This window comes from Dendrobates tinctorius, unplaced genomic scaffold, assembly GCF_039654945.1.
Source record: "Dendrobates tinctorius isolate UK_male_01 unplaced genomic scaffold, ASM3965494v1 ptg000007l, whole genome shotgun sequence".
Lineage (NCBI taxonomy): Eukaryota > Metazoa > Chordata > Amphibia > Anura > Dendrobatidae > Dendrobates > Dendrobates tinctorius.
This window is the reverse complement of record NW_027361675.1, coordinates 38,276,276-38,303,427: the sequence shown is the minus strand read 5'-3', so window position 1 is coordinate 38,303,427 and position 27,152 is coordinate 38,276,276. Positions and strand designations below refer to the sequence as shown.

General features: G+C 49.1%; 1 protein-coding gene across 2 annotated transcripts in view; it reads right to left on the bottom strand.

Moving 5' to 3' along the window:
• Positions 1-24,466, bottom strand: part of ALDH3A2 (aldehyde dehydrogenase 3 family member A2) — a 96,344-nt gene extending 71,878 nt beyond the window's left edge. For both annotated transcript variants that reach the window (XM_073573496.1, XM_073573506.1), the window contains exons 1-3: positions 24,313-24,466; positions 15,191-15,360; positions 14,634-14,865 (exon numbers count right to left, since the gene is read on the bottom strand). In XM_073573496.1, coding sequence (XP_073429597.1) covers positions 14,634-14,865; positions 15,191-15,346 — 388 coding nt within the window. In that variant the 5' untranslated portion in view covers positions 15,347-15,360; positions 24,313-24,466. The remainder of the gene's footprint in view (positions 1-14,633; positions 14,866-15,190; positions 15,361-24,312) is intronic.
• Positions 24,467-27,152: the final 2,686 nt, after the last annotated feature.

Genomic DNA, 27,152 nt, shown 5'->3' with positions numbered 1-27,152 from the left:
GTTTTCCTAACGGCTCACCCAGGAACTGTAGGAACTTATTCCATGTTCTGCCATAGACGTTAGTCGTCAGTGGTTTCCTGCTCTTTAGCAGAGTGGCCACCAACCCAGGGGAGAACCCTCTATCCATTAACAGCGACCTTTCAAATTCCACGCCGTCAGATGGAATCCTTTGACCTGAGCGTGGAATATTGGGCCTTGAGCTAGTAGGTCTGGGATTTCTGGCAGAACCCATGGATCAGAGAGGGACATTCTTTGTAGTAGAGAGAACCAAGGCCTTTTCGGCCAAAACGGGGATATTAGAATCACCCTGGCTTGATCGTTTCTGATCTTCCTGACAACTGCTGGGATCAGAGCCACTGGGGGGGGGGGGGGGGAACGCATAAGCCAGCCTGAAGTTCCACTGGATGTGCAATGAGTCCACTTCCCATGGCTTTTCCCTTGGGTTTAGAGAGCAAAACCTTTCTGTTTGCCTGTTGTGCTTGTTGGCAAAGAGGTCTATTACTGGTTCCCCCAAAGCTGCGTTACTTTTTGAAAAATGGACCGATTTAGTGTCCATTCTCCATGCCTCAGGGTATTGCGACTCAGAAAATCTGCCTCTATGTTTTCTGCCCCTTTTATGCGTAAGGCTGTCCAGGAGTGTAGGTGTTCCTCTGCTCTGTTCAGAATGTCGCTCGCCGCTTCCATTAGGAAGTGTGATCTTGTCCCTCCTTGGTGGTTGATGTATGCCACTGTTACCCTGTTGTCTGACATGATGCGTACATTGCGACCCTGGAGTAGCGGAATGAAGTGACTTAGGGCATTGTTCACTGCCCACAGTTCTCTTAGGTTGGAAGACACCTCCCTTTCTTAAGGTGTCCAGGAGCCCTGGCCTATGAGGCCCCTTAGGTGTGCCCCCCATCCCGAGGAGCTTGCATTTGTTAAAATTACATCTGTCGTCTGAGTGTCCCACGGTATTCCTGAGGTCAGATTCGTAGCGTTCAGCCACCAATTGAGAGAGTCTCTGGTTTTTACGGAAAGCTGATAATATCTCCCCCTGGAGTTGTCGGGTGTGAAATTGTGCCCACCTGACCGCCGGAATACAGGATGTTAGGGTACCCAGTAGGGACATTGCCCTTCTCAATGTCATACATGGCTGGTTCCGGGCCGCCAAGGCCAGATTTTGCACCTTCTCTATCTTGGACTCTGGGAGCAGACACTCCTGCCTTACTGAACCTAGCATGAAACTCAGGAAGGTCTGTTTTTTTAAGGGGTTGTAATTTGGATTTTTTGAAATTGATTATCCACCCTAATTCTTGCAAGGTGTCGGTCACCCGGCTCAACTGCGCCATGCAGTGGTCTTCTGAGCTGCCCACTATAAGGAAATCGTCCAGGTATGGTATTATAACCGTATCGTGAATCCGGAGAAAGGCTGTCACCTCTGCTATGACCTTGGTGAAAACTCTCGGGGCTATGGATATACCGAATGGAAGAGCTCTGAACTGGAAATGTCTCAGTACACCTTGGATATAAAGCGCTACCCTCAAGTATTTTTGGTAATCTGGATGGATAGGGATGTGATAATATGCATCCTTTAAGACGACTACGGCCATAAAGCAATCTTGATGTAGTAGCTTCACGGCCGTAGCCACTGACTCCATCTTGAAGGTCTGGTTTCTTATCCATCGATTGAGCCGTCTGAGATTTATGATAGTCCTGAATGATTGATCTGGTTTTTTTTATGAGAAAAAGGGGTGAATAGAATCCCCTTCCTTCCTGTGTATGTGGGACCTCGTAAAGTACCCGCTTGTCTCTCAGGCTCAGGATCTCCGCTTCTAAGGCCAACTGTTCTTCGGTTACCTTTCTGATGGGTGTAATGACAACCACGGGTTTTGGCTGACGAATAAAGGGAATTCTCAGGCCATCTCTTAGGATGCCCAGGATCCAGGTATTGGAGGAGATCGTTTTCCAGACCTGGAAAAAAAGTGCCAATCTCCCCCTACTGGAATACTGGCGTCATTGTGGCAATTTCTTTGAGGTGGAGGTACCCCCCCACCAAACATAAATCCGACTCTTTTTTTCCTTTTATCCTCCCATCTTCTCCGATCAGCGGGAGGACGCCCCCTATTGAATCTTCCCCTCCGAAAGGGCTGTCTTCTCTGTTCTGTCGGGAGCCTGGGGAAGCCTTTTTTCTTATCACCTGCTTTCTCCAGGATATCGTCCAAGTTCTTGCCGAATAAGAACCGACCATCGCAGGGGAGAGAGCACAATTTAGCTTTAGACTGTATGTCATCCGGGCAGCCCTTAAGCCATAATGCGCGTCTAGCAGCATTTGAAAGTTCCGCTGCCCTAGCTGTCAACCTCATAGAGTCCGCCGAGGTATCTGCCAAAAAAAGCTGCTGCCCCGTGCAAGAGATACATATCTGCTAAAATCTTCTCTCTTGGGACCTTTGATGCCAGCTTCTCTTCTAACTGCTGCAGCCAAATCATGAGGGAGCGTGCCGTGCAGGTGCCCGCTATCGCCGGCTTTAATCCTCCTGCTGTCGCTTCCCACGCTTGCATCAAATATGAGTCCGCCTTCTTGTCCAGCGGGTCTCTAAGAACCCCTGACTCTTCCAAGGGCAAGGCCGACCTTTAGGAAGACCTGGATACTGCAGCATATCTCCGCATCCTTGTGCTCAAAGGGATATCGTCTCTTAGAGCTGGACGGAAGGGCCCCAGATTTTTCGGGTTTCTTCCACTCTCAATAAGCGCCTGGATTTTTTTATTCACTGGGAAGGTCCGCTTTTTCCTCTCCTGTAGCCCCCCAAACATGACATCCTCTAGGGTTTTAGCCGCCCTTTCTTCCTGTAGGCCCATTGTGGTTCTAATGGCCTTTAGGAGGGCATCTGTGTCTTCTACAGGGAAACATGGCTTCCCCCCGTGTCACTGTCTGAGGAGTCTGAGGAGAATGATTGTTCCGCCTGAGACGAGACTGATGCGGACTCTGAGGGAGAACTAGGGGGATTCTTCCTACTTTTCTTCCCTTTTTTCAATAGGGACTTAATTGAACCCTACATTTCTGACCTAAGGGAGGATATCAAATTGGCTGCGAAACTAGGCGCTTCCTCCGCCATAGTCCGCTGGATGCAAGAGGCACAGAGATCTTTCTGCCAGTCTCTTGCTAGGGGATTCCTACATTTAGCACAGTCCCTATTGTTCTTCTTGCTTCCTGCTTTTCTGGGCCTTTCCTACAGGGCAGAGCATACAACAGAGAAACCATATTAACAAAAAGCTAGCATTCACGAAGATCACTCACCACCCATAGTCAAGGGTACCGGACTCGGAGGCTGCGTCAGAGCACGTGACCTGTGCTCTTTGGACCTTGAGGAGTCCCCCGACCTGCGGCTGGGGCGACTGCTGCTTGAATGGCTTCCATGTTTTCTGCCAGAGGGCTGTGAGGGAGGCAGGGACACTGAGTGTTCCTGTTCTGACTCCATCTTGCACCGCTCGTTCTGCCGCTGCTTCCTCCTTTTAAGTGACGCGCCTACGTCCTGGTGAGCGTCTCCCTCTCCCTCCCCCCTGCGACCGTCGGCTGACCGCTACAGAAAGCCGGCGTCACACCAGGCACCATTACACCGTCGCCTTTTTCCTGACGTCAGCCGGCGCACCCAGAATCCACAGCGCCGCTGACGTCAGCGGCCGGAAGAAGCCAGTGTCTCTCCCCTGCCACGGGGATCGAGATGCGGCGTGCGCGAGGGGAGGGCGGCGCGGGCTCCCCGGAGCCACCGGGATCCCATCCGCGCCCACACGAACCCGGAGCCCAGAGGAACCCCGGGGACTGTACTTCCAGGACCCGACGGCCGGCGCTACAGGTAAGCTACCTGTTCTTCCCGCACCGGGACGGGCCTGGGTCCTCTTTTTTTTTTTTTCTTCGCCATGACAGGCACCACAGTGGGATTCCTTCCAGGACAGGAACCCAACTGAAGCGGGAGAGAGGTGCCACCCCTTATATCTCAGTAGGTTCCTGTCCTGGCGGGGCGGATCCCTCTCTCAGGTGGTGCTGTCATGGGTGAAGGGAAAATGTGCATGTGCAAGTCTCCTCATCTCAACATGCTTAGCATGCCATTCTCCGCAAGGAGAAATGATACTTCTTTTTTTAATCAGATCTTTTTTATTAAACATTCAGGAATCAATACAGAAAGAATATGACATCTTATATAGCTAGTAAAATTTACATTGAGAGCAAATATTATTTAAAGGGTAAAACTCTTCCTGTGTAAGAATAAATAAAAAGAAGAAATCTCAAAACACAGATATTTGCATAAAATTGAGCCTATAAACAACATGGCTCCACAAATAAACAAAAATCAAAATTATACATCAGTGCCTCATTTCAGCGGGAAAACCATCCCCGCCAGCCGCGCCACTCCGCATCATATTTCGCCCCCCCCCGCCCCCCACGGATATCAGGTCCAATCCACCCCAGCTCCCTCCCACCGCGCCACTCAAAATCTACTTCGCCACAAAGGGCACTAGACTTTATTTTCACCCCCCAAGCATCCCCTCATCGCAAGCACAACAGCAACTGGTCCAACATCGCATCCCGTACCAGTGCGCCCGAGGGGAGACCCGGTGACTCCATCCATGGCTGCCAAATTTTGTAAAACTTTCTTAATGCATTTCTTTTTAAATAAGCCCCCCTTTCCAATCTGATGACATTATTTAGTTTATTTTTAAGCTCTGACAATGTTGGTGGCATAGGATCCAACCAATGATATGCAAGTATCTTTCTTGCCTGATACAGGATGCGTGCTATTCCCAGGGCCACTGCAGAGTCCGGGTCAACCCCCTCCTCCCACAAATTCAACAAACATAGACGAGGTGACGGTCGTATTGTGATATGGTATACTTGGGCTATGAGTCCCAGGGTCTGCCTCCAGAAATCCCCAATGTGCCCGCACTCCCACATAACATGCATCAAGTGGGCATCATCCTGCCCACACCTAACACATTGTGTATTGGGCCTAAGTCCCATTTTAAATAATAAGCTGGGTGTTTTATATACCCTGTGAATGAGATATATTTGCGAAAGCCGCTGGCACTCAGAAACCGCCATTTTAGGGACCTGTTCTAGAATATCGGACCTCTGGTCCTCCGTCAGGGGGCCAACGTCCCGTTCCCACTTATTCTTAGGAGCAGTCAGTGGATATGTCTCCAGATGGGCAGGTAATAATCTTTTATATAATTCAGAGATAAGTCCCCTAGAAGACTCAGATGTAAGTAGCATATGTAGTGTTTGATTATGTGTCACTATCACCGGATTTGTCCTTCTCTGTTTTTCCAATGCATGTCTTAGCTGTAAGTACTGATAAAAGAAGACGTGCGGGAGGTGAAATTCTGTTCTCAATTGTTCAAAACTCTTAAGAGTATTATTTTGCAAAATTTGTGACACCAGATAAATCCCTTTATCTTCCCATCTTCCGAACCCCACCAGCTTTTTGATCTCTTGCAAATCCGGATTTCGCCAAAATGGCCACAATTCCGTAGGCCCATTTATCTTCAAAAGAGACTTACCCCTATCCCACACCTTGAAAATCATAGCCAACGTGGGGTATCGTGCCCCATTTATCTGCCGGAGAAATGATACTTCTTGGATATCAGTCAGACGCCGCTCTCACAGCCAAACCAGATCTCACACTTTGCACTGACGAGGGGCAGTACCCCGAAACACAGTGTCTGCAAATTGAGATTCTGGCTTGGCTTTTATCCTGAGTCATGTAACAAGGCTCGTTAAAGGGTCGACATTGACTTTTAGGATTGCTACTTCTAATAGGTGGCACTAGAGTTCTAGTCCTCTTCCTCTCTGAAGAGACAATTTGCATAATTAGCATATTTCCCAGAGGTGCATTGCGGCTTTAAGTCTCCTCATCTCGACATGCTTAGCATGTCAGTCTCCACAAGGAGTAATGATACTTCTTGGATATCGGTCAGATGCCTCTCTCACAGCCAAACCAGATCTCACACTTTGCACTGACGAGGGGCAGTACCCCGAAACACAGTGTCTGCAAATTGAAATTCTGGCTTGGCTTTTATCCTAAGTCATGTAACAAGGCTCGTTAAAAGGGTCGACATTGACTTTTAGGATTGTTACTTCCAATAAGTGGCACTAGAGTTCTAGTCCTCTTCCTGTCTGAAGAGACAATTTGCATAATTAGCATGTGTCTGCACAAACGGTTAGAAACCGACTCCATGAGGGTGGTCTGAGTGCCCGACGTCCACAGATGGGGGTTGTGCCCACAGCCCAACACCGTGCAGGACGATTGGCATTTGCCAGAGAACACAGTGTTTGGCAGATTTTGTTCTGTCCCCACATGAGGCGAATGGAGGTGTAGTTGATTGGGGCTGGGAGAGATTCCTACCTTCCGTTTCCTCAATGCAGAGCAGACAGGACCATTGTTGCTGGTTTGCTGTTCATGCGTCCGGAGAGATGATACACACCAGATATTGTGAAGTCCAGACTTGTTTATTGGAAATCTGGACATACAGCGTATGATTGGTAATGCAGTACTTCTCCAGAAATGCAGATGTAACAATCCTGGTGGTACAGCAAGATGATTCAGCAAGTTGTGTGAGCAACGAAGTGTGTGATAAAAAAACGGATGCCTTTCACAGCCCGTACAGGCAAGTCTCTCCCAAGAGAAAATGAAACTAATAATGGCCACCAGCAGGAAGAGAAGCAGTGACCCTGACCAGGAAGTGGAAGGCATGTACTAGAAATAATTAGCTGCAGTCTGCTATACAGAAAAAGGACAGCAGGTGGCAGCAGACCAAATGCAAAACTGAATATGAAGAAAGGTAACGTAACACAATTATATAAGCATACAATAATAACTTTAGATGGGACAGCACAGATTTGACATTGATGCCCTGTGCTCTTCACAGACGAGAGCAGGTTCACACTGAGCACTTGTGAAAGACATGACAGTCTGGAGACACCACGGAGAATATTCTGCTGCCTGCAACATCCTCCATCATGACTGGTTTGGCAGTGGGTCAGTAATGGTGTGAGGTGGTGTGACGGGGTCTACCAAGCTGGGGTACCTCTTTCAGTACCACCCCGTGTTTTCGGAGGTCCGCTCTGCGTTGGCTGGAGTCTGAATGAATGACGCTGGCTGGAATCCCTGGGTTACATGGGCACATATAAAAGATCACTGCTTCTCCATGTATTTCCAGTCTGACAACAATTTACTCACAGGACACAGAATATATCACACAGATACAGAGGGCCGGCCAATAGAAAAGCGGCAGGCCAGACATACAGTACAAAAGCCGCAGGTGGCCGGAGCCTGCCGATGTTTACTGTGGAAATCACAAAGGTGGGGGGAGGGCGGACAAAAGGGGAATGCTGATGCATTAGGGACATGCATCTCACATAGAACCTATTATCCATACATATAACTGCACAACATATTCTGGGTGCTGAGTGATTCTGTAACACGGCTCCCCATTTCAGCGACGCGATCGGCATACACAGTCTGATCCTCAACGGATCGGTTTGGGGATGACCGAAGTTTATGGGGTTGGTGGTACAAGTTCCGTTTGTTGACTTAGTCCATCGGCGTTACCGTTTTGTTTGCCGGGTCTGTAGTGGATGGTGAAGTCCAGAGGTTGTAGGGCTGAACTCCACCGCAGCAATCTGGTGTTGTCTCCAGAGACCCGATTAAGCCAGACTAGGGGATTATGGTCCGTTAGGAGGGAAAACTGTCGTCCATACAAATATGGTTGCAACTTTTTGAGTGCCCATACTACCGCCAGGCACTCCTTCTCGATGGCCGCATAGCTTACTTCACGGGGCAGTAGTTTCCGACTCAGGTAAGCTACCGGGTGTTCTTGGCCGTCCGGCCCGACTTGGCTCAGTACTGCCCCCAATCCAAACATAGAAGCATCTGTATGAACAAGGAAACGTTTAGTTGGATCGGGTGCGGCCAATACAGGGGTATTGGTGAGGGCGTCCTTTAGTTGGCGGAAGGCTTCCTCACACTCTGAGGTCCAGGTTACCTGGCGGGGTTGGTTATTACGGGTCAAATCAGTGAGGGGCTTGGCTACGCTGCTGTAATTGGGAACGAATTTCCTGTAATACCCCGCTGTCCCTAGAAATGACATGACCTGGGTTTTAGTGCGTGGGATGGGCCATTTGGCTATGGCCTCAATCTTGGCTGGTTCTGGTCGCTGTTTCCCACTTCCCACCCAATGCCCTAAATACTGAACCTCTGCTTTGCCCACGTGACACTTGTTTGGGTTCAGGGTGATTCCAGCCTGGTGGATCCTGTCCAATACTGTCTCTAGGTGATTTAGATGGTCTTCCCATGTCGCACTGTAGATGGCGATGTCGTCCAGGTAGGCACAAGCATAGTCCTGGAGACCATCCAGAAGCCGGTCAGCCAGCCTTTGGAAGGTCGCCGGGGCATTCTTCATCCCGAATGGCATAACTCGAAACTGGAATAAGCCGAACGGGGTGACAAATGCCGACTTGGGAATAGCGTCAGGACTAAGGGGAATCTGCCAGTAGCCTTTGCATAGATCGATGGTGGTCAAATACTTTGCCCCCGCCAGCCGTTCTAACAACTCATCCACACGGGCATGGGATATGCATCCGTCACGGTTTTCTCATTGAGCTTACGATAGTCTACACAAAATCGTGTAGTCCCATCCTTCTTGGGCACTAACACTACGGGGGATGCCCAGGGACTGACTCTTCAATGACCCCTAAACGCAACATCTCTTGTATCTCGTCGCATCCCCTCTCGTACAGACTCTTGGACACGGAAGGGGTTTTGTCGCAGGGGGTCTGATCCTGGGTCTCAACCTTGTGTTGTGCCAGGCGAGTGTACCCTGGTCTCTCTGAAAACATCCTCTGTCGCAGCCTCAACAACGCCTCCTGTCTCTCCCGGGGGCCTAGGTCTTCACCCGAGTGTACCTGGTCCCATGTTTTTGAGTACCTTTCCCCTAAGACATCCGGCAAGGAAAGTCCGGCTAAATCCTCTGCTTCAGGTGCACAGATGGCCACTACCTATTCAGGGCGCTCCCGGTAGGGCTTCAGCATATTCACGTGGAACATGCGGATAACCCTGGGGTCGTCACAATCGGCGACATTATAGGTTGTGTCGGCTATTTTCCCCACTACCTGGTAGGGCCCCTGCCATGCAGCTTGAAACTTATTCTGCTTAGTGGGCTCTAACACCAGGACCTTCTGTCCTATTTCCAAAGTGCGCTCTCTGGCCCTCCGATCGTACCATATGCGGTGGCGCCGCTGGGTCGCCTGCATGTTCTCACGTACAGCCTGAGTCAGCTCCTGTAGGCGGTCCCGGAATTCCGGCACATAGGGTACAATAGGTACCCCTTCTATGAGGCCCTCCCCTTTCCAGTGTTCCAGCACTAAGTCTAGGGGTCCCCTTACCAGTCTCCCGTATACCAGCTCGAACGGGGAGAACCCCGTGGATTCTTGGGGCACCTCCCGATAGGCAAACAGGAGGTGTGGCAAGAATTTCTCCCAGTCCCTGTAGGTCCTGGTAAAAGTCCCAATGAGCTGTTTTAATGTCCCGTTAAAGCGTTCACACAACCCATTGGTTTGCGGGTGGTACGGGGCGCTTCTAATGGACTTTACGCCGCACAGCTTCCACAGTTGGTTGGTCACCTCTGCTGTAAACTCGGTACCCTGGTCCGAGATAATCTCCCGGGGAAATCCAACCCGTGAGAAAACCTGGAGCAGGGCGGCCGCCACCGTCTCTGCCAGAATGTTAGGTAACGCAACCGCCTCTGGATACCGTGTGGCATAATCTACCACTGTCAATATATACTTTTTCCCGGATGGACTGGGTTTGGCTAACAGCCCTATCAGATTGACTGCTACTCGGCTAAATGGTTCCTCCACATTGGGGAGGGGGCGTAATTTGGCCTTGCAGCGATCCCCCCTCTTGCCAATGCGCTGACAACTGTCACAGGTCTGGCAGTACTGACGAACATCATAAGTTACCCCCGGCCAAAAGAAGTTTTGTGTCAGACGATGCCTGGTGCGACTGACGCCGAAGTGCCCGGCCAAGGGTATAGCATGAGAGATTCGCAGTAGCTCCTGCCTATACTTCTTGGGAACTACCAGCTGTTTTATAGTGGGGCTCGTCCCTGTGTGGTGCTGCTCTGTGATCCGGTAGAGGAGTCCCTGCTTCCATACAAACTGTTCCCCTTCCAGTACTCCTCTCCCCTCCTGTGCCTTCCCACGATATCCCTCTAATGAAGGATCCTCAAGTAACTCCCTCTTAAATTCATCTGGGGTGGCCCAAGAAATGTGTCTGGCTATGGGAATACATGCAGGGCTGGGATGTCTTACCTGGGCCTCCTCTGAGTGTGATTCCGCCTCCGCAGCTCGAGCTTGTCTCCGGGTGGTCACAGGATAGGTCTCAGCCAGAGGGGCCACCGAGAATGCAGACAACATGGGCCCCAAGTCATTTCCCAGCAAGACGTCTGCAGGCAAATCCTCCATCAATTAAACCAAAAAAACTATTCCACATAGTCAGGTGGAGGAGCCTCTAGACCAATTAATTATACCAAGAAAAACCAAAACAATTCAGAAAAAATGTCAAAAAAGTATTAACTGAGCATGCTCACATGTTAGTCATATATATTAATATGGTTAAATGCTCAAAATGTAATCGTAAACATCAAAAAAATAGAAGCTCAAAATGATTTCAAGAATAATACAAAATTTATTTAAGCATAAACAATGTGACAAAAAGAGTGTCTGGGTACGCACACATAAAGGTAGGAGAAGGGAAAAAAGGGGAGAGAGACTGTCCGGAGTCGAGTGATAAAGATAAGCATGTTCACAATAATCATTTATACGTTATGTGATCCAATAAATTGTAAACACACCCCAGACAAAAAAAAAAAAAAAGAGGGGGGGGGGCGAAAGCACTCCTCTGAATCTACCAAACAGGACACCGTGATTAGATCAATAATAAAAATACCAGTCTGATACAAGTAAGGGCCTGTCAGGGTTAAATTAACCAGATCTGAATAGGATATATAATGGCTAAGTTCTACTCTACACTATTCAGAACAAGGTACTGACATAAATATCGCACCCATTACATATGGAGTGCATTACCTTCAGACATGGTGCGGTGTGACCGTGGAGCAGGGAACAGACGGCGCTTCCATCAAGCCGACCTCAACAAGGCCATCCCCGACTCCCCAGTTCAGGTGAATCCTGGCAGTGGGTAGTCGATGTATAGCTTCCCCTGCTACACGGACTGCCACTGTCCGGTCCGTCTTCTCTTGGTCCCGGACGAGATGAGGCTTCACAAGGGTCAAAGTTGCTCCGGAATCTCTTGGTCCCTGCATACGTTTCCCATTAACCCACACGACCTGTCGATGCTGTTGTCGATTATCTGCCCGGGCTGCCTTCACGGTGTCTACTTCATGCAGCACTTCCTCCATCTCTTCCACCCCTTGGTTAGTCGTAGCCCCCAATGCCGGGTCAGCTTCGCCTTGGTAGCATTGTACAGCAGCCCGGCTGAAGGTAGCTGTTCCCGCCTTTGGCCACTGGGTATGCTGAGTCCGGTTGAGGCATTGTCTTTGCAGGTGGCCCAGCTGATGACAGGTGTGGCATCGTGCCCCAGGGGGACTGTGGTAGGCCGGGTTTCCAGCTGGTCCCCCTACAATCTTCGGTGGTTTGGGGCCCTTCAAGTCCATGGGCGGGCCCCTAGTGACCACCTTTGATCCGGAGAACTGCGGCCTCCTGGCATCATGATGTTCATCGGCCAGACGAGCGGCTTCCTCAACAGTCGTTGGCCGCCTGTCCCGAAGCCATTCCTGTGTCTCGGGGTTTAGTCCATTAAAGAATCGTTCTAACAGGAAGAGCTGGAGGACGTCCTCCTTAGTGGTTGCTTGGCTCCCTTGAACCCACTGTAGCAGTGACCGCCGTAATTTACAGGCCCATTCAGCGTGGGTATCGGCTACGCGTTTTATAAGTCCGCTGAACTTTTGGTGATAGGCCTCTGGTGTCAGCGCATACCGGGCCAAGATCACTTCTTTGATCCGCTCATAGTCCATACAGTCCTCATCAGGTACCGTGCGATAGGCGTCCGCTGCCCGGCCTGTCAGCTTGCTGGCCAGAATCTGAACCCGTTCCTCCGGCTTCACTTGATGAAGGGCACACTGCCGCTCAAAGTCCTGCAGAAAGCCATCAATGTCTTCCTCTGCCTCCCCCAACTGTCGGAAGGCATTATACTGGATCTTTTTGTGGCTTACTGTTGAAAGTACCTGGTCGAAGGCCAGAGCTCCCCCTGCTCGCTGGCTCTCCTCTCTGCCATCTCCATCTTGGCCAGCTCCACTTTGGTCCGCTCTACCATCTCCATCTTGGCTAGCTCTATCCTGGTCCGCTCGGCCATCTTTTCCTTCAGATCAGTACGCACATCGGCCATCACCTCTCGTATGATCTCTACTGCAGGGTTTGGGCTATAGAACGAGAGTCTGTTCTTTACCTCCCTCTGGAATTCGGTCTCCTCCACGTTCACATTGGGGGGCGCTGCACTGTCGTGTTCCATGATGGCTGCTATCAAATCCGCTTTTGTTTTGTTGCTGGCGATCAACCCTCGGGCTTCCACCAGATCTTTTAATGTAGTCCTCTTTAACTTCTGGTAGTTATTTTCCATTCATTCCTTTCCTCCTGTAGAAGGGGTATCAAATCCCGCTGTCTGCCACCAGTGTAACGGGGTCTACCAAGCTGGGGTACCTCTTTCAGTACCACCCCGTGTTTTCGGAGGTCCGCTCTGCGTTGGCTGGAGTCTGAATGAATGACGCTGGCTGGAATCCCTGGGTTACATGGGCACATATAAAAGATCACTGCTTCTCCATGTATTTCCAGTCTGACAACAATTTACTCACAGGACACAGAATATATCACACAGATACAGAGGGCCGGCCAATAGAAAAGCGGCAGGCCAGACATACAGTACAAAAGCCGCAGGTGGCCGGAGCCTGCCGATGTTTACTGTGGAAATCACAAAGGTGGGGGGAGGGTGGACAAAAGGGGAATGCTGATGCATTAGGGACATGCATCTCACATAGAACCTATTATCCATACATATAACTGCACAACATATTCTGGGTGCTGAGTGGTTCTGTAACAGGAGGCATTTTTTTGAAGGGCACCACAGCCCTCCATGTGCTAGCCAGAGGTACCCTGGCTGCATTAGGTACCAGGATGAGATCCTCTGACCCATTTTGAAACCACATGCAGGTGCACTGGGCTCTGGGTTCCTTCTGATGCATGCCAATGCTAAACCTCATGTGGCTGAAGTGTGTCAGCAGTTCCTGTATGATGAAGGCATTGATGCTATGGACTGGCCTGCCTTTCCCCAGACCTGAATTCAATCGAGCATATCTCGGACATCATGACTCGTTCCATCCACCAACGCCACTGTGCACCACAGACTTCCAGGAGTTGTCTGTTGCTTTAATCCCAGGTCTGGGAGGAGATCCCTCAGGAGAACATCGGCTGCCTCATCAGGACCATGCCCAGGCATTGAAAGGAGGTCGTACAGGCATGTGGAGTTCACACACACTACTGATCATCATTTCCTTGTCTTGAGGCAATTCCACTGAAGTTGGATCAGCCTGTAATTTGATTTTCCACTTTGATTTTGGGTATCATTCCAAATCCAGACATCCATGGAATAGTAATTTTGATTTACATTGATCATGGTTATGTTTTATCATTCTCAATGCATTCCACTATGTAATAATGAATAAAGATTTATAACTGGAAAATTTCATTCAATGACATCTAGCATGTGGTATTTTAGTGTTCCATTTTTTTGATCAGTGTACTAAACGGTGTAGATGTGATTCCAGATCTGGAGTAAAGTAAAAGACAAGTCAAAAAGATTAAAAGGAACCTGTCATGTCCCCCATGTCCTCAAACCCAGCAGCATTCTTATGTATTACTGAATTCCCTGCCTAACCAGCCTTATATCCTGTTAGTCACCAGTGGGCATGATAATGTGATATGCAAGACTCAGCATCATCGCTAGCATTCTGCAAAGCTCTCAAGCGTGTGGCTTTCTTTGGGCACTGCATTGAGGCTCAGAAGCTGGGTGTATGCTTCCCTGCTTCACAGGCGCACTGCACATGACCGAAAGTGCAGAAGATTGTACATGCTGTCAAGCTCGGGTCAGGAGAGCCGCGGCCAGGCCGAGCATTATGATGCCATCGCAGTCCGTGTTATATGGCAGTCTGATATGCTGGCTCGTGTGTGAGTGGCAGTCATTCTAATTAAAATAAAACAGGTGTGAGACAACTGTTGCTTGCAAACCTGAGCAGGCATATATCAGAAAGCACAACATCACCGACCCCGCTCACCACCCATTGCGGAAGCTGAAAGGACCCAATTACCCATTTAACCTACAGTTTGTAAGAATAAGTAAGAACAGTTAGGGTTGAAAAACGTAAGCTGCTGCCAAATATCTACATTTTTTAATATGGATTTTAGTATTTCACTTAAAAAAAAAAAAAAAAAAAAAAAAAAAAAAAAAACACACACGCAAGCTGAGACAGATGTGCCCTTCTATATTACGCTGGCAATTTAGGTGTACTAGTAATCAATTTCCAATATGTACCTGCTGCAATGGCTCCCACCACAGGTTGCAGAAGGACGGTGAGGGGGTAGTTCCAAGCTCCAATGACGAGGACAACACCAAGCGGTTCATAATTGATGTATACTTCATCTTGCATTGTCATCAGGTTCTTTTTCACGTGCTGAGGTGCAGCCCAATTATGGAGATTGTCAATGATCAGCTCAAGCTCAGCTAGAACACCCATGAACTCGTAAGCATATGAAGCACACTCACTCTACACAAAAAAAAAATATATTGTTAGGTCTGGCAATGGGACAGTTTTCATTTAGCAAACAGAAGACATGTAATCACCTAAATGAGAATTTCTCATGTAATAAGGCATTTCTCATTCCACACAATTATTTTCCAGCAATATGAATTACTGAACGTGAAAAATAATTCCCTTTATATAATGTGTAGGTTCTAACACTAACAAAAGCCACTGTTTGAAGCGGTGTGGATATGTCGTATATGAAACAGGGTTATACGTGTACACATTGTGATGGAGATTATCAGGCTTTGTCCCTCAGCTAATAAACCTATAATAATTACAAACGAACTTTGTGCATGTCAGCTTTTAAGGTCTCCTTCAAGGCAGCCTCATTCTCAATCATCATTTTCTTCATGGCCTGTAGCTGCTGTAACCGGAAATCCAATGAGCGCGTCTTCCCAGTGTTAAACGCTTGCCTTGCCGAGTTTACAATCTTTTTCATCATGTCGTCTGGTAAGCCTGAGAATGAGAATATGTGATAGTTTTATTGCCAGTTCTCATTTTACTAAAGTGGCAAAGGAACATAACAGCGCCGGTATATAACACCACCACGTTTCTATAAACCGTTTTCTATGTGCATCTTAATATAGTTTAGAATAAAAATGGCTCATATATATGTCACAGTTCTCACAGAGTTTTCACACTGTTTCCTCCACATTGACAGGTGTACAACTCTGATCTGGCTGCTGCATATTAAAGTAATACAAGGTGTGGAAAAGTGCTCCAAAAGTAGCGGTGAATTCATGGGAGAGGTAGCTGGAGATTAGCAGATAGCTTGGTGCAACCCTAGGGCACAAGCTGGGCCAGTCCTCTCTGTCTCCTCATCCTGAAAGATCCCTGTCTCTGATGATCAGCTGGGCTAGTGACACGTCATCTGTGTGTCACATAGATGACGTCAAGCCTAGCCGGCGAATCAAACACCGCGGTGGGGAACCTGGAAGATCAGTAAGTTCCCACTGCCCCCATTGCACAACCAAAGAGTAGTGACGTGGACCGTGGATGCGCTAAGCAAACAGTTCCCCCCTATTGAGAACTTATTGATTGGTAGGGGTACAACTGCTGGAACCCAGACTGATCATCAGAATGGGTCATTGTTATCCCTGTAAGGCTACGGTCACACTATCAGTTTTCACATCAGTATCTGTAAGCCAAAACCAGGTGAGGAACAGTCAGAGGAAAAGTAAAATAGAAACACGTCACCACTTCTGAATTTTTCACTCCCTACTGATTTTGGCTTACAAATACTGATGTGAAATACTGAAGGTGTGAACGTGACCTTAGAATGCAGAATCAGTGCGCAGGCTTCACCTCTGAGCCAATCAATCATTCTCTTTGGGGCTACCGAGTGCTGCGTTCCAGGTTTTTCCAGCACCCCATAAAGAGTGAAGCAGTGGTCAGGTGTTCGATCTGCTGCTCCATTTTCTGACAGGTATAAAAGTTCAGAAATTCCCAATAATAATTCCACCGATCAGTGAGGATCCGAGACAACGGAGGTGCACCAAGTTATTACCCATCTACTGGATAAGTGATAACTATCTTTCACTGGACAATCGCTTTAAGCTAGCCATACACATCACATTTACGTTGTCAGCATCCGCCGATTTTGGCAGGACTGGCTGACAATCCCATGGTACTCTCCTAAATTTCAACTGATTATAAGGGGTTAGAAAAGGATAGGGCGACTGAATTTCAACATGCCAGTCCATTGCGAAAAGTAAGCCACAGTCTGATGTCTGCACATGCACGCTTGGCTGAGGTGAGCATGCAGGTGTGTTCATTGGGTTTGGAAAGATAGCTATCAGAAAATTAGCGTTTAACTGACTGGTTCTTAAGCAGATGCCTGAAAAACTTACTGATGTGACAGTTGTCACATGTACTGTAATCTAGAAGGATTAAAGCTCTCTGGAAATCCACACCCTGGCTTATGAAAAACAAAGATTATATGTTTTAGCAGGAGAAAAAAAAAATCTTTGTTGGATGCCAAGATCTATTGATCGCCTGGTTTATTTGCGTGCATTTGTGATAGGGTTGGGTGACTAAAAACCTGAGTTGGTGTGTTCATTACACGTGATCAGTTTTTTTTTTTTTATTATAGATATAATGTTCAATGCAATTTTAGAGAAATAAAAAATAATGATTATGTGTGGGAAGTTGTGACTGCTGGGAGCATTGTAAGGCCATGTGCACACGATGCAGATATCCAGCGGATCGGCTGCGGATTTTACCGCGCAGAAACGCTGCATATCCGCATTGTGATGTACAGTAGCATGTCAGTCAATAGAAAAAAAAACCCGCTGTGCAGACGCTGCAGATTTTTCCGTGCGGTTTTCTTGTAGTTCAAAATATGCAGCATGTCACTTCTTTTGTGCGGTTTTCCACCTGCTCCATTCTCCAAATCCACAGGGGGAAATCCACAGGGGAAAACCGCACACAAACCGCAAGAAAACCGCTAGAAAAAAAAAAAGGAAGAAATCCGCAGGAAAAATGCAAGTCATTTGACCTGTGGATTTCTTCAATTCTGCGCGGAAAAACAAATGGGACAAGACAGGGTTGCCCCCTGTCCCCAATTATTTTCATTCTGAGTCTGGAGCCTTTGGCTCAAATGATAAGGGACTCGGGTAAGATAAGGGGTATCCAGTTGGGAGATACAGAGCACAAAATAAATCTTTATGCGGATGACATCATCCTCACATTGACAGACCCTGTTGCCTCTCTGAAACAGACTTGGGACATCATTGATCTGTTCGGATCAGTCTCATATTATAAGCTTAACAAAGAAAACTAATGTTTTGTCACTTTTCATTCTAGCACCCATTAAACAGCAACTAAGAGAAAGGTACCCTTTTAATTGGGACTGTACTAAGATACCATATCTCGGAATATGGCTCACAGGTAATCTCACACACATGGGCAAGGTGAACACTGAATGTCTTTTTCAATCTCTTGAGCTCAAGTTGGGATAACTGTCAAAGACCCCAGCCACATGGATGGGTAAAATAGTTCTGTATAAAATGTTCTGCCTCCCAAAGGTATTGCTCTGTTATAGAAATGTACCTTTACCTCTCTCAATGCAGTCCATACAGAAACTCACCTTTCAAATGAACAAATATATTTGGAACAACCAAAAATCTAGGGTGAGGAAGCATACTCTGCTAAAATCCAAAGAAAATGGTGGGATAGCCCTCCCAGACCTAGAGGCATACTATTTTGCTACTATGGCTGAGCTAACAAAAATGTGTTTTACAGGACAGACCGAGTTGGGGTGGCCAGAAATTGAGAGAAATCTGATGCCTAACAAAGAGCCACTATTATACATATCTTATTTTCTCCTGCACAGGAAAGAGATTACAAATATAGAGAACCCAATACTTAGAGCTTCTATGATTTGCTGGTCACACATGTGCAGGAGGAAATTTAATGCTTACACTCATTCGACTAAAAAGTTGAGAATTCCTTTTTTGTCGCCTGTCAGAATCTCTTTGAGACCATTGTTTGACAGCTGGACAAAATTCTCCATTATGTTTGTTGATGATTTACTTGATAACAATAGAGTCATACCTTTTGAACTGGTTAAAACCAAGTATGGAGTCCCCAATACTGAATACATGACATATCTCCTGCTCAAAGAGGAGTATGACAGGTATAAGAAAAATTTCTGTGGAGTGGTCATGATTAATCATACTATTTACAATTTTTTAATTAACACACCTCCCAGCCACAAAAGTTCATTAAAACCCTTATACACTACTCTAACTAATAAATATATCTTTTCCAATAAAGGATGCTTTGAGAAGTGGGAAACCACTTTACAGAAACAAATACAAATTCCCCAATGGACAACATCATTCAAAATAGCGGCAAAAGCCACAAAATGTATGAATATTCTTGAGACTCATTATAAGCTGGTCCACAGATACTATCTCACTCCAAATAGACTCAGACACTTTGGAGGAGGGGGGTCTGGTCTATGTTGGCACGGATGTGGATCACAAGCTGACTTGCTTCATGTGTTCTGGGGATGCCCTATTCTAAAGGTATATTGGCTCAAGGTTTTTCAATTAATCTCGATTATATGTAACTGGCGTGTCCACCCACACCCAGCTCTAGCCTTGTTACTCATTGGAATCTACAGGTTTAAAAAAGAAAAATTTTTGGTCGCTCATGTCTGCTGTGAATCTAATAGCGAAAGGTTGGAACAACAAGCAACCACCTGATGTTGTTACATTGATTATGTTGGTCGATAAACATTATACATATGAAAAAATTCATTATATTAATAATCTATCAATAAAATTATTTGGAGATAGATTGAGTAAATGGCTCTAATAAAACATTGTTTAAGAAAAATCCGCAGGGCAAAAAAGTACGTGTGCACTTGCCTTATGGTTCCCCATATGCTTTTGATGTGATTTTTCCCATTTTAAAGGGGTTTTCCAGGGAGATTAAGACAAAATTTCAACTGTCTCTGCCCTCACTCGGACTGGAGCGCTCAGCTGCATAGAAATACACGTAGCCGCACACTCCAGTCCCGAGTACCAGCGGCAGTGTCGGGTATTGAGACGCAAGACTCGTGCGAGTTTCTTGCAAGTGTGACCCCGGCCTTACACTTGTAATTTTGTGTGACAGGAGCTGCTTCTCAATCCTGTCTGGTACATTACATCACATGTCAGTGTGCAGCTTCCCCCTGTGAGTAACTGTCAATTCGAAGTGAGGGGGCATTAGCACGCCCCCTGTTCTCTGCAGAGAACCATCTATTAGAAGACTGGCTGGTAGTAACAGCATGGAGCTGCACACTGCTGTAATGTCCCAAATGGATGGGTGAGCAGTGAGGAGCAGCTGCTGTCACATCAGACTCCTGATACAGTCTCCCTGTCTGCAGTCTGGGGAGAGGGAGTTTAGGCCTGCTCCCTGCTGCTAGCCCTGCAGTGAGGGAGACATGTTCAGGGGGCTGGAGGCTGCTGATACTACAAGTCAGGAGCACGACAGGACCCCACCACTCCCTCTTCTGGAACTAGCTGTTTCTCACAGTGGGGGAGATGCACACTCTTGTGATGTATTGTCCCAGACGGGAGGGGGGAGCCAGTGAGGAGCAGCTCCTGTCACACGGAGTTCCAAGTGTTCTAAAGAAAATAAAAGTGCACACTGGGCATCTCAACTTTATAGTTTATAAAAGAAGGCACAGTGGAAACATTTTTTTTTTTAATCTCCACAGAGTAACCCTTTAAGTACTAATTGACCGTTACAGCCCATAGGAGTTGCTCACAACTTAGAAATTAAATGGCCATTCACTAATGTGTATAAGCCTAAATATTTGCCCAGAAAGTTTTATTACATTTTAAACCTCATTTACACAATTTTCACAGAGAAACCTATTAAAGTGTATGGTGATAATAACATGACCGGGTTTTTTCCATACTGAGCGCAGTGGGTGTGTTATCCATTTTTATCACTGTACTTGATAGGATAAGCTTTGCAATTTTTTAAATCAGAAATTCACTGATGAAACACTGATGACAAAAACTGAAACAATGAACAAACAGTAATAAAAATCTGATGCAGCACGCTCATCAAAATTGGTCTGTGTTTTTCTTTTACAGATGTAAATAAAAACCAGGATATCTGAATGAAGCTTTAATATGCATTTTGGACACTTTCAAACTTCATATGAAAGGGGGAAAAGTTTAGAATGTGAGATTATTTGTGAAACACACAAAAAAAACAAAAAAAAAAAAAAACAAAACAGTGCAAGGAAAGCCAAACAAGAAGTGGAAAGGTAGCCAAAACAACCAAAATATATCACCCAACATAAGCCATTGTGATAAATGTTTGTGCACCTTTCAGATCCACTGACTAAATATTGGTCAGAATTGTTTAATATGCCCCCTTGAGTTCCTTTGGATAATAGCTGTAGCTTGACGGTTAAAATATGAAAAGTCTGTATCATCTCAGCCATGTATGGGTACACAAAGTTGGTATCACATGATGATAAAAGGGCTCTAGGGCTTTAGCTGCAGTTTTCTTCCAGGAATTAGGCCGGTTTCACACATCCTGATATTTCCAGTACCGTATAAACCAGTACCGGAGATATAAGTGTCTGTACTACGTGCGGCAACCATGTGCTACTGTAAGCGCTGTTCCCCGGCGGCAGGTGCTGAAGCCGGCTGTCATTCTCCCCTGCCGGCGGCTGTCTGAGAGGGGAGCGGGCAACGGGGGAGTCAGCGGGTATGGGCACCCGGGGCTGAAGGACAGGGCTGGTGTCTGGCACCAGGTGAGAGGGGAGCACACAGCGGAGGATACCAGGAGGGCTCCAGCTGCAGGAGCCAGGCTCCTCCATCGCTTCTGTGGGTCATGGAGTCCTGCAGACAGGGGGCAGAGCTTTAGCTGATGTCATAGACTACAGGGTAACACAAGCCTTGATGTTCTGATGTGTCTGTGATCAGACCAATTCATGTGCTATCCTATTCTTACTGGTAAAAGGTACAGGATCCCAGCAGTGGATCTCACGGAAGGTGTGACAGCTTTAGTTTAGTATATTTGCAGCCCATAACTTAGGCCACACAGGAGATGACTGTCTGCTGAAGTAACATGTGAATGTCGGCCATCTCTCCTGATACTTTCATACACATGGGGATCCAGTGCCGAAATTCCATTTTTTACCTAATCCATCTCTCCCTGCCAAAATAATTTGTTGGGTTAGAGTCAGGAGATCTCATTACACACGAAGTGCCTATACTTGGTTTGAGCAGTCACTCTGTGCTGTGTCCCTCTAATGAGGCCACCAGAGATAGGCAATCGCTGCGCTCGGCAGGTCCCATTAAGAATGAATGGAACAGATGTACGCATGATTGACCACCACTCCCCTGAACAGCACCAGTTCTTGTGTGGGTCCCAGAAATCGGACTGCCAGCGAAACTTGAGACAACCCTTTTAAAGAAAAAAAAAAATGGAGGCATGTTCTACTCTGGTCTATTTTGTGGACAAACAGTGATGGGTCAAAATACGGATAGCACGTCGATCATTTAGGAAATCTCATTTTATTGGGTACAAGTAAAACAGATGCTGCATGGATGATAAATACAGATAGATGAACCAAAACTGGAGCAGCACAATGGTAATAACAGGTCTGTCTGCAGATGGGATAAATCACTGATCTGTAAAAAGGCCTAGAAGGCAGAGGTCCAATCAGGGGGCCACAGGACAGGCAGGAGAGGGGAGAGCGGTATCACCCAGGCGCTGCCACAAGAGAGGAGAGCGGTATCACCCATGCGCTGCCACAAGGGAGGAGAGCGGTATCACCCATGCGCTGCCACAAGAGAGGAGAGCGGTATCACCCATGCGCTGCCACAAGAGAGGAGAGCGGTATCACCCAGGCGCTGCCACAAGAGAGGAGAGCGGTATCACCCAGGCGCTGCCACAAGAGAGGAGAGCGGTATCACCCAGGCGCTGCCACAAGAGAGGAGAGCGGTATCACCCAGGCGCTGCCACAAGGGAGGAGAGCGGTACCACCCAGGCGCTGCCACAAGGGAGGAGAGCGGTACCACCCAGGGGCTGCCACAAGGGAGGAGAGCGGTACCACCCAGGGGCTGCCACAAGGGAGGAGAGCGGTACCACCCAGGGGCTGCCACAAGGGAGGAGAGCGGTACCACCCAGGGGCTGCCACAAGGGAGGAGAGCGGTACCACCCAGGGGCTGCCACAAGGGAGGAGAGCGGTACCACCCAGGGGCTGCCACAAGGGAGGAGAGCGGTACCACCCAGGGGCTGCCACAAGGGAGGAGAGCGGTATCACCCAGGCGCTGCCACAAGAGAGGAGAGCGGTATCACCCAGGCGCTGCCACAAGGGAGGAGAGCGGTATCACCCAGGCGCTGCCACAAGGGAGGAGAGCGGTATCACCCAGGGGCTGCCACAAGGGAGGAGAGCGGTATCACCCAGGGGCTGCCACAAGGGAGGAGAGCGGTATCACCCAGGCGCTGCCACAAGGGAGGAGAGCGGTATCACCCAGGCGCTGCCACAAGGGAGGAGAGCGGTATCACCCAGGCGCTGCCACAAGGGAGGAGAGCGGTATCACCCAGGCGCTGCCACAAGGGAGGAGAGCGGTATCACCCAGGCGATGCCACAAGGGTGGAGAGCGGTATCACCCAGGCGATGCCACAAGGGTGGAGAGCGGTATCAGCCAGGCGCTGCCACAAGGGAGGAGAGCGGTATCAGCCAGGCGCTGCCACAAGGGAGGAGAGCGGTATCAGCCAGGCGCTGCCACAAGGGAGGAGAGCGGTATCAGCCAGGCGCTGCCACAAGGGAGGAGAGCGGTATCAGCCAGGCGCTGCCACAAGGGAGGAGAGCGGTATCAGCCAGGCGCTGCCACAAGGGAGGAGAGCGGTATCAGCCAGGCGCTGCCACAAGGGAGGAGAGCGGTATCACCCAGGCGCTGCCACAAGGGAGGAGAGCGGTATCACCCAGGCGCTGCCACAAGGGAGGAGAGCGGTATCACCCAGGGGCTGCCACAAGGGAGGAGAGCGGTATCACCCAGGGGCTGCCACAATGGTGGAGAGCGGTATCACCCAGGCGCTGCCACAATGGTGGAGAGCGGTATCACCCAGGCGCTGCCACAAGGGAGGAGAGCGGTATCACCCAGGCGCTGCCACAAGGGAGGAGAGCGGTATCACCCAGGCGCTGCCACAATGGTGGAGAGCGGTATCACCCAGGCGCTGCCACAAGGGAGGAGAGCGGTATCACCCAGGCGCTGCCACAAGGGAGGAGAGCGGTATCACGCAGGCGCTGCCACAAGGGAGGAGAGCGGTATCACCCAGGGGCTGCCACAAGGGAGGAGAGCGGTATCACGCAGGCGCTGCCACAAGGGAGGAGAGCGGTATCACGCAGGCGCTGCCACAAGGGAGGAGAGCGGTATCAGCCAGGCGCTGCCACAATGGTGGAGAGCGGTATCACCCAGGCGCTGCCACAAGGGATGAGAGCGGTATCACGCAGGCGCTGCCACAAGGGAGGACGAGCAAATTGAGGCAAAAAGGTTTTATTTTATTGTACAACTTTATATAAAGGAGTCATTATCTGCTGTAATATCAGTAAGGATAATCCTGTCTGTGCTGATAATGTATCTGATGTAAGCATTGCTCAATCTCGGTCCAAGTGTGACCAGACGCGGCAGCAGCGCAACCGCCTAATGCACATACAGCATACATCCAGAACGGGGCCCTGCCGGGGCTCCCCCGGAGATAAGCGGCTCTAGAGGGCCACAGCCCGGACACATGGCAGCAGGGACGCCCCAAAGCAAGGAGCTATCCGGGCACACACCGAACAGCAGCAATGTCGCCGGGGTGGGGACACGCTCCAAGCCGACAGGTATGGCGCAGAATACAGAAGTAACGCATATCACGACATGACTCGTAGTGAACACTCACCTGCTCACGACTGTATGAGACGCACACTGCCCGGAACACTGACACCGACTGAAGTCCAGGAAACCGTCCTGAGCACGCCCATACTGTGGTCACATGACCTCGGCTGTGGACTAATCGAGCAACACTGTGACAGGAGATTGGGAGTGTGATGGTTTCCAGAGGCAGACGCATTGTACGCCGGCGTGTGGTTACCACAGGAGGAATGTCAGGGTGTGCGTATCTGTGTGTGGTTACCACAGGAGGAATGTCAGGCAGTGTGTGTCTGTGTGTGGTTACCACAGGAGGAATGTCAGGGTGTGCGTATCTGTGTGTGGTTACCACAGGAGGAATGTCAGGCAGTGCGTGTCTGTGTGTGGTTACCACAGGAGGAATGTCAGGCAGTGTGTGTCTGTGTGTGGTTACCACAGGAGGAATGTCAGGGTGTGCGTATCTGTGTGTGGTTACCACAGGAGGAATGTCAGGCAGTGTATGTCTGTGTGTGGTTCCCAGGGGAGGAAAGTCAGGCAGTGCGTGTCTGTGTGTGGTTACCACAGGAGGAAAGTCAGGGTGTGCGTATCTGTGTGTGGTTACCACAGGAGGAATGTCAGGCAGTGTGTGTCTGTGTGTGGTTACCACAGGAGGAAAGTCAGGCAGTGTGTGTCTGTGTGTGGTTACCAGGGGAGGAAAGTCAGGCAGTGTGTGTCTGTGTGTGGTTACCACAGGAGGAATGTCAGGCAGTGTGTGTCTGTGTGTGGTTACCACAGGAGGAATGTCAGGCAGTGCGTGTCTGTGTGTGGTTACCACAGGAGGAATGTCAGGCAGTGCGTGTCTGTGTGTGGTTACCACAGGAGGAATGTCAGGCAGTGCGTGTCTGTGTGTGGTTACCACAGGAGGAATGTCAGGCAGTGTATGTCTGTGTGTGGTTCCCAGGGGAGGAAAGTCAGGCAGTGCGTGTCTGTGTGTGGTTACCACAGGAGGAAAGTCAGGGTGTGCGTATCTGTGTGTGGTTACCACAGGAGGAATGTCAGGCAGTGTGTGTCTGTGTGTGGTTACCACAGGAGGAAAGTCAGGCAGTGTGTGTCTGTGTGTGGTTACCAGGGGAGGAATGTCAGGCAGTGTGTGTCTGTGTGTGGTTACCACAGGAGGAATGTCAGGCAGTGTGTGTCTGTGTGTGGTTACCACAGGAGGAATGTCAGGCAGTGCGTGTCTGTGTGTGGTTACCACAGGAGGAATGTCAGGCAGTGCGTGTCTGTGTGTGGTTACCACAGGAGGAATGTCAGGCAGTGCGTGTCTGTGTGTGGTTACCACAGGAGGAATGTCAGGCAGTGTATGTCTGTGTGTGGTTCCCAGGCGAGGAAAGTCAGGCAGTGCGTGTCTGTGTGTGGTTACCACAGGAGGAAAGTCAGGGTGTGCGTATCTGTGTGTGGTTACCACAGGAGGAATGTCAGGCAGTGTGTGTCTGTGTGTGGTTACCACAGGAGGAATGTCAGGCAGTGCGTGTCTGTGTGTGGTTACCACAGGAGGAATGTCAGGCAGTGCGTGTCTGTGTGTGGTTACCACAGGAGGAATGTCAGGCAGTGTATGTCTGTGTGTGGTTCCCAGGGGAGGAAAGTCAGGCAGTGCATGTCTGTGTGTGGTTACCACAGGAGGAAAGTCAGGGTGTGCGTATCTGTGTGTGGTTACCACAGGAGGAATGTCAGGCAGTGTGTGTCTGTGTGTGGTTACCACAGGAGGAAAGTCAGGCAGTGTGTGTCTGTGTGTGGTTACCAGGGGAGGAATGTCAGGCAGTGTGTGTCTGTGTGTGGTTACCACAGGAGGAATGTCAGGCAGTGTGTGTCTGTGTGTGGTTACCACAGGAGGAATGTCAGGCAGTGTGTGTCTGTGTGTGGTTACCACAGGAGGAAAGTCAGGCAGTGTGTGTCTGTGTGTGGTTACCACAGGAGGAAAGTCAGGCAGTGTGTGTCTGTGTGTGGTTACCACAGGAGGAAAGTCAGGCAGTGTGTGTCTGTGTGTGGTTACCAGGGGAGGAATGTCAGGCTGTGTGTGGTTACCAGGGGAGGAATGTCAGGCAGTGTGTGTCTGTGTGTGGTTACCACAGGAGGAATGTCAGGCAGTGCGTGTCTGTGTGTGGTTACCACAGGAGGAATGTCAGGCAGTGCGTGTCTGTGTGTGGTTACCACAGGAGGAATGTCAGGCAGTGTATGTCTGTGTGTGGTTCCCAGGGGAGGAAAGTCAGGCAGTGCGTGTCTGTGTGTGGTTACCACAGGAGGAAAGTCAGGCAGTGCGTGTCTGTGTGTGGTTACCACAGGAGGAAAGTCAGGCAGTGCGTGTCTGTGTGTGGTTACCACAGGAGGAAAGTCAGGTAGTGCGTGTCTGTGTGTGGTTACCACAGGAGGAAAGTCAGGCAGGGTGTGTCTGTGTGTGGTTACCAGGGGAGGAAAGTCAGGCAGTGTGTGTCTGTGTGTGGTTATCACAGGAGGAAAGTCAGGCAGGGCATGTGTGGTTACCACAGGAGGAATGTCAGGCAGTGTGTGTCTGTGTGTGGTTACCACAGGAGGAATGTCAGGCAGTGCGTGTCTGTGTGTGGTTACCACAGGAGGAAAGTCAGGCAGTGCGTGTCTGTGTGTGGTTACTAGGGGAGGAAAGTCAGGCAGTGTGTGTCTGTGTGTGGTTACCACAGGAGGAATGTCAGGCAGTGCGTGTCTGTGTGTGGTTACCACAGGAGGAAAGTCAGGCAGTGCGTGTCTGTGTGTGGTTACCACAGGAGGAAAGTCAGGCAGTGCGTGTCTGTGTGTGGTTACCACAGGAGGAATGTCAGGCAGTGTGTGTCTGTGTGTGGTTACCACAGGAGGAAAGTCAGG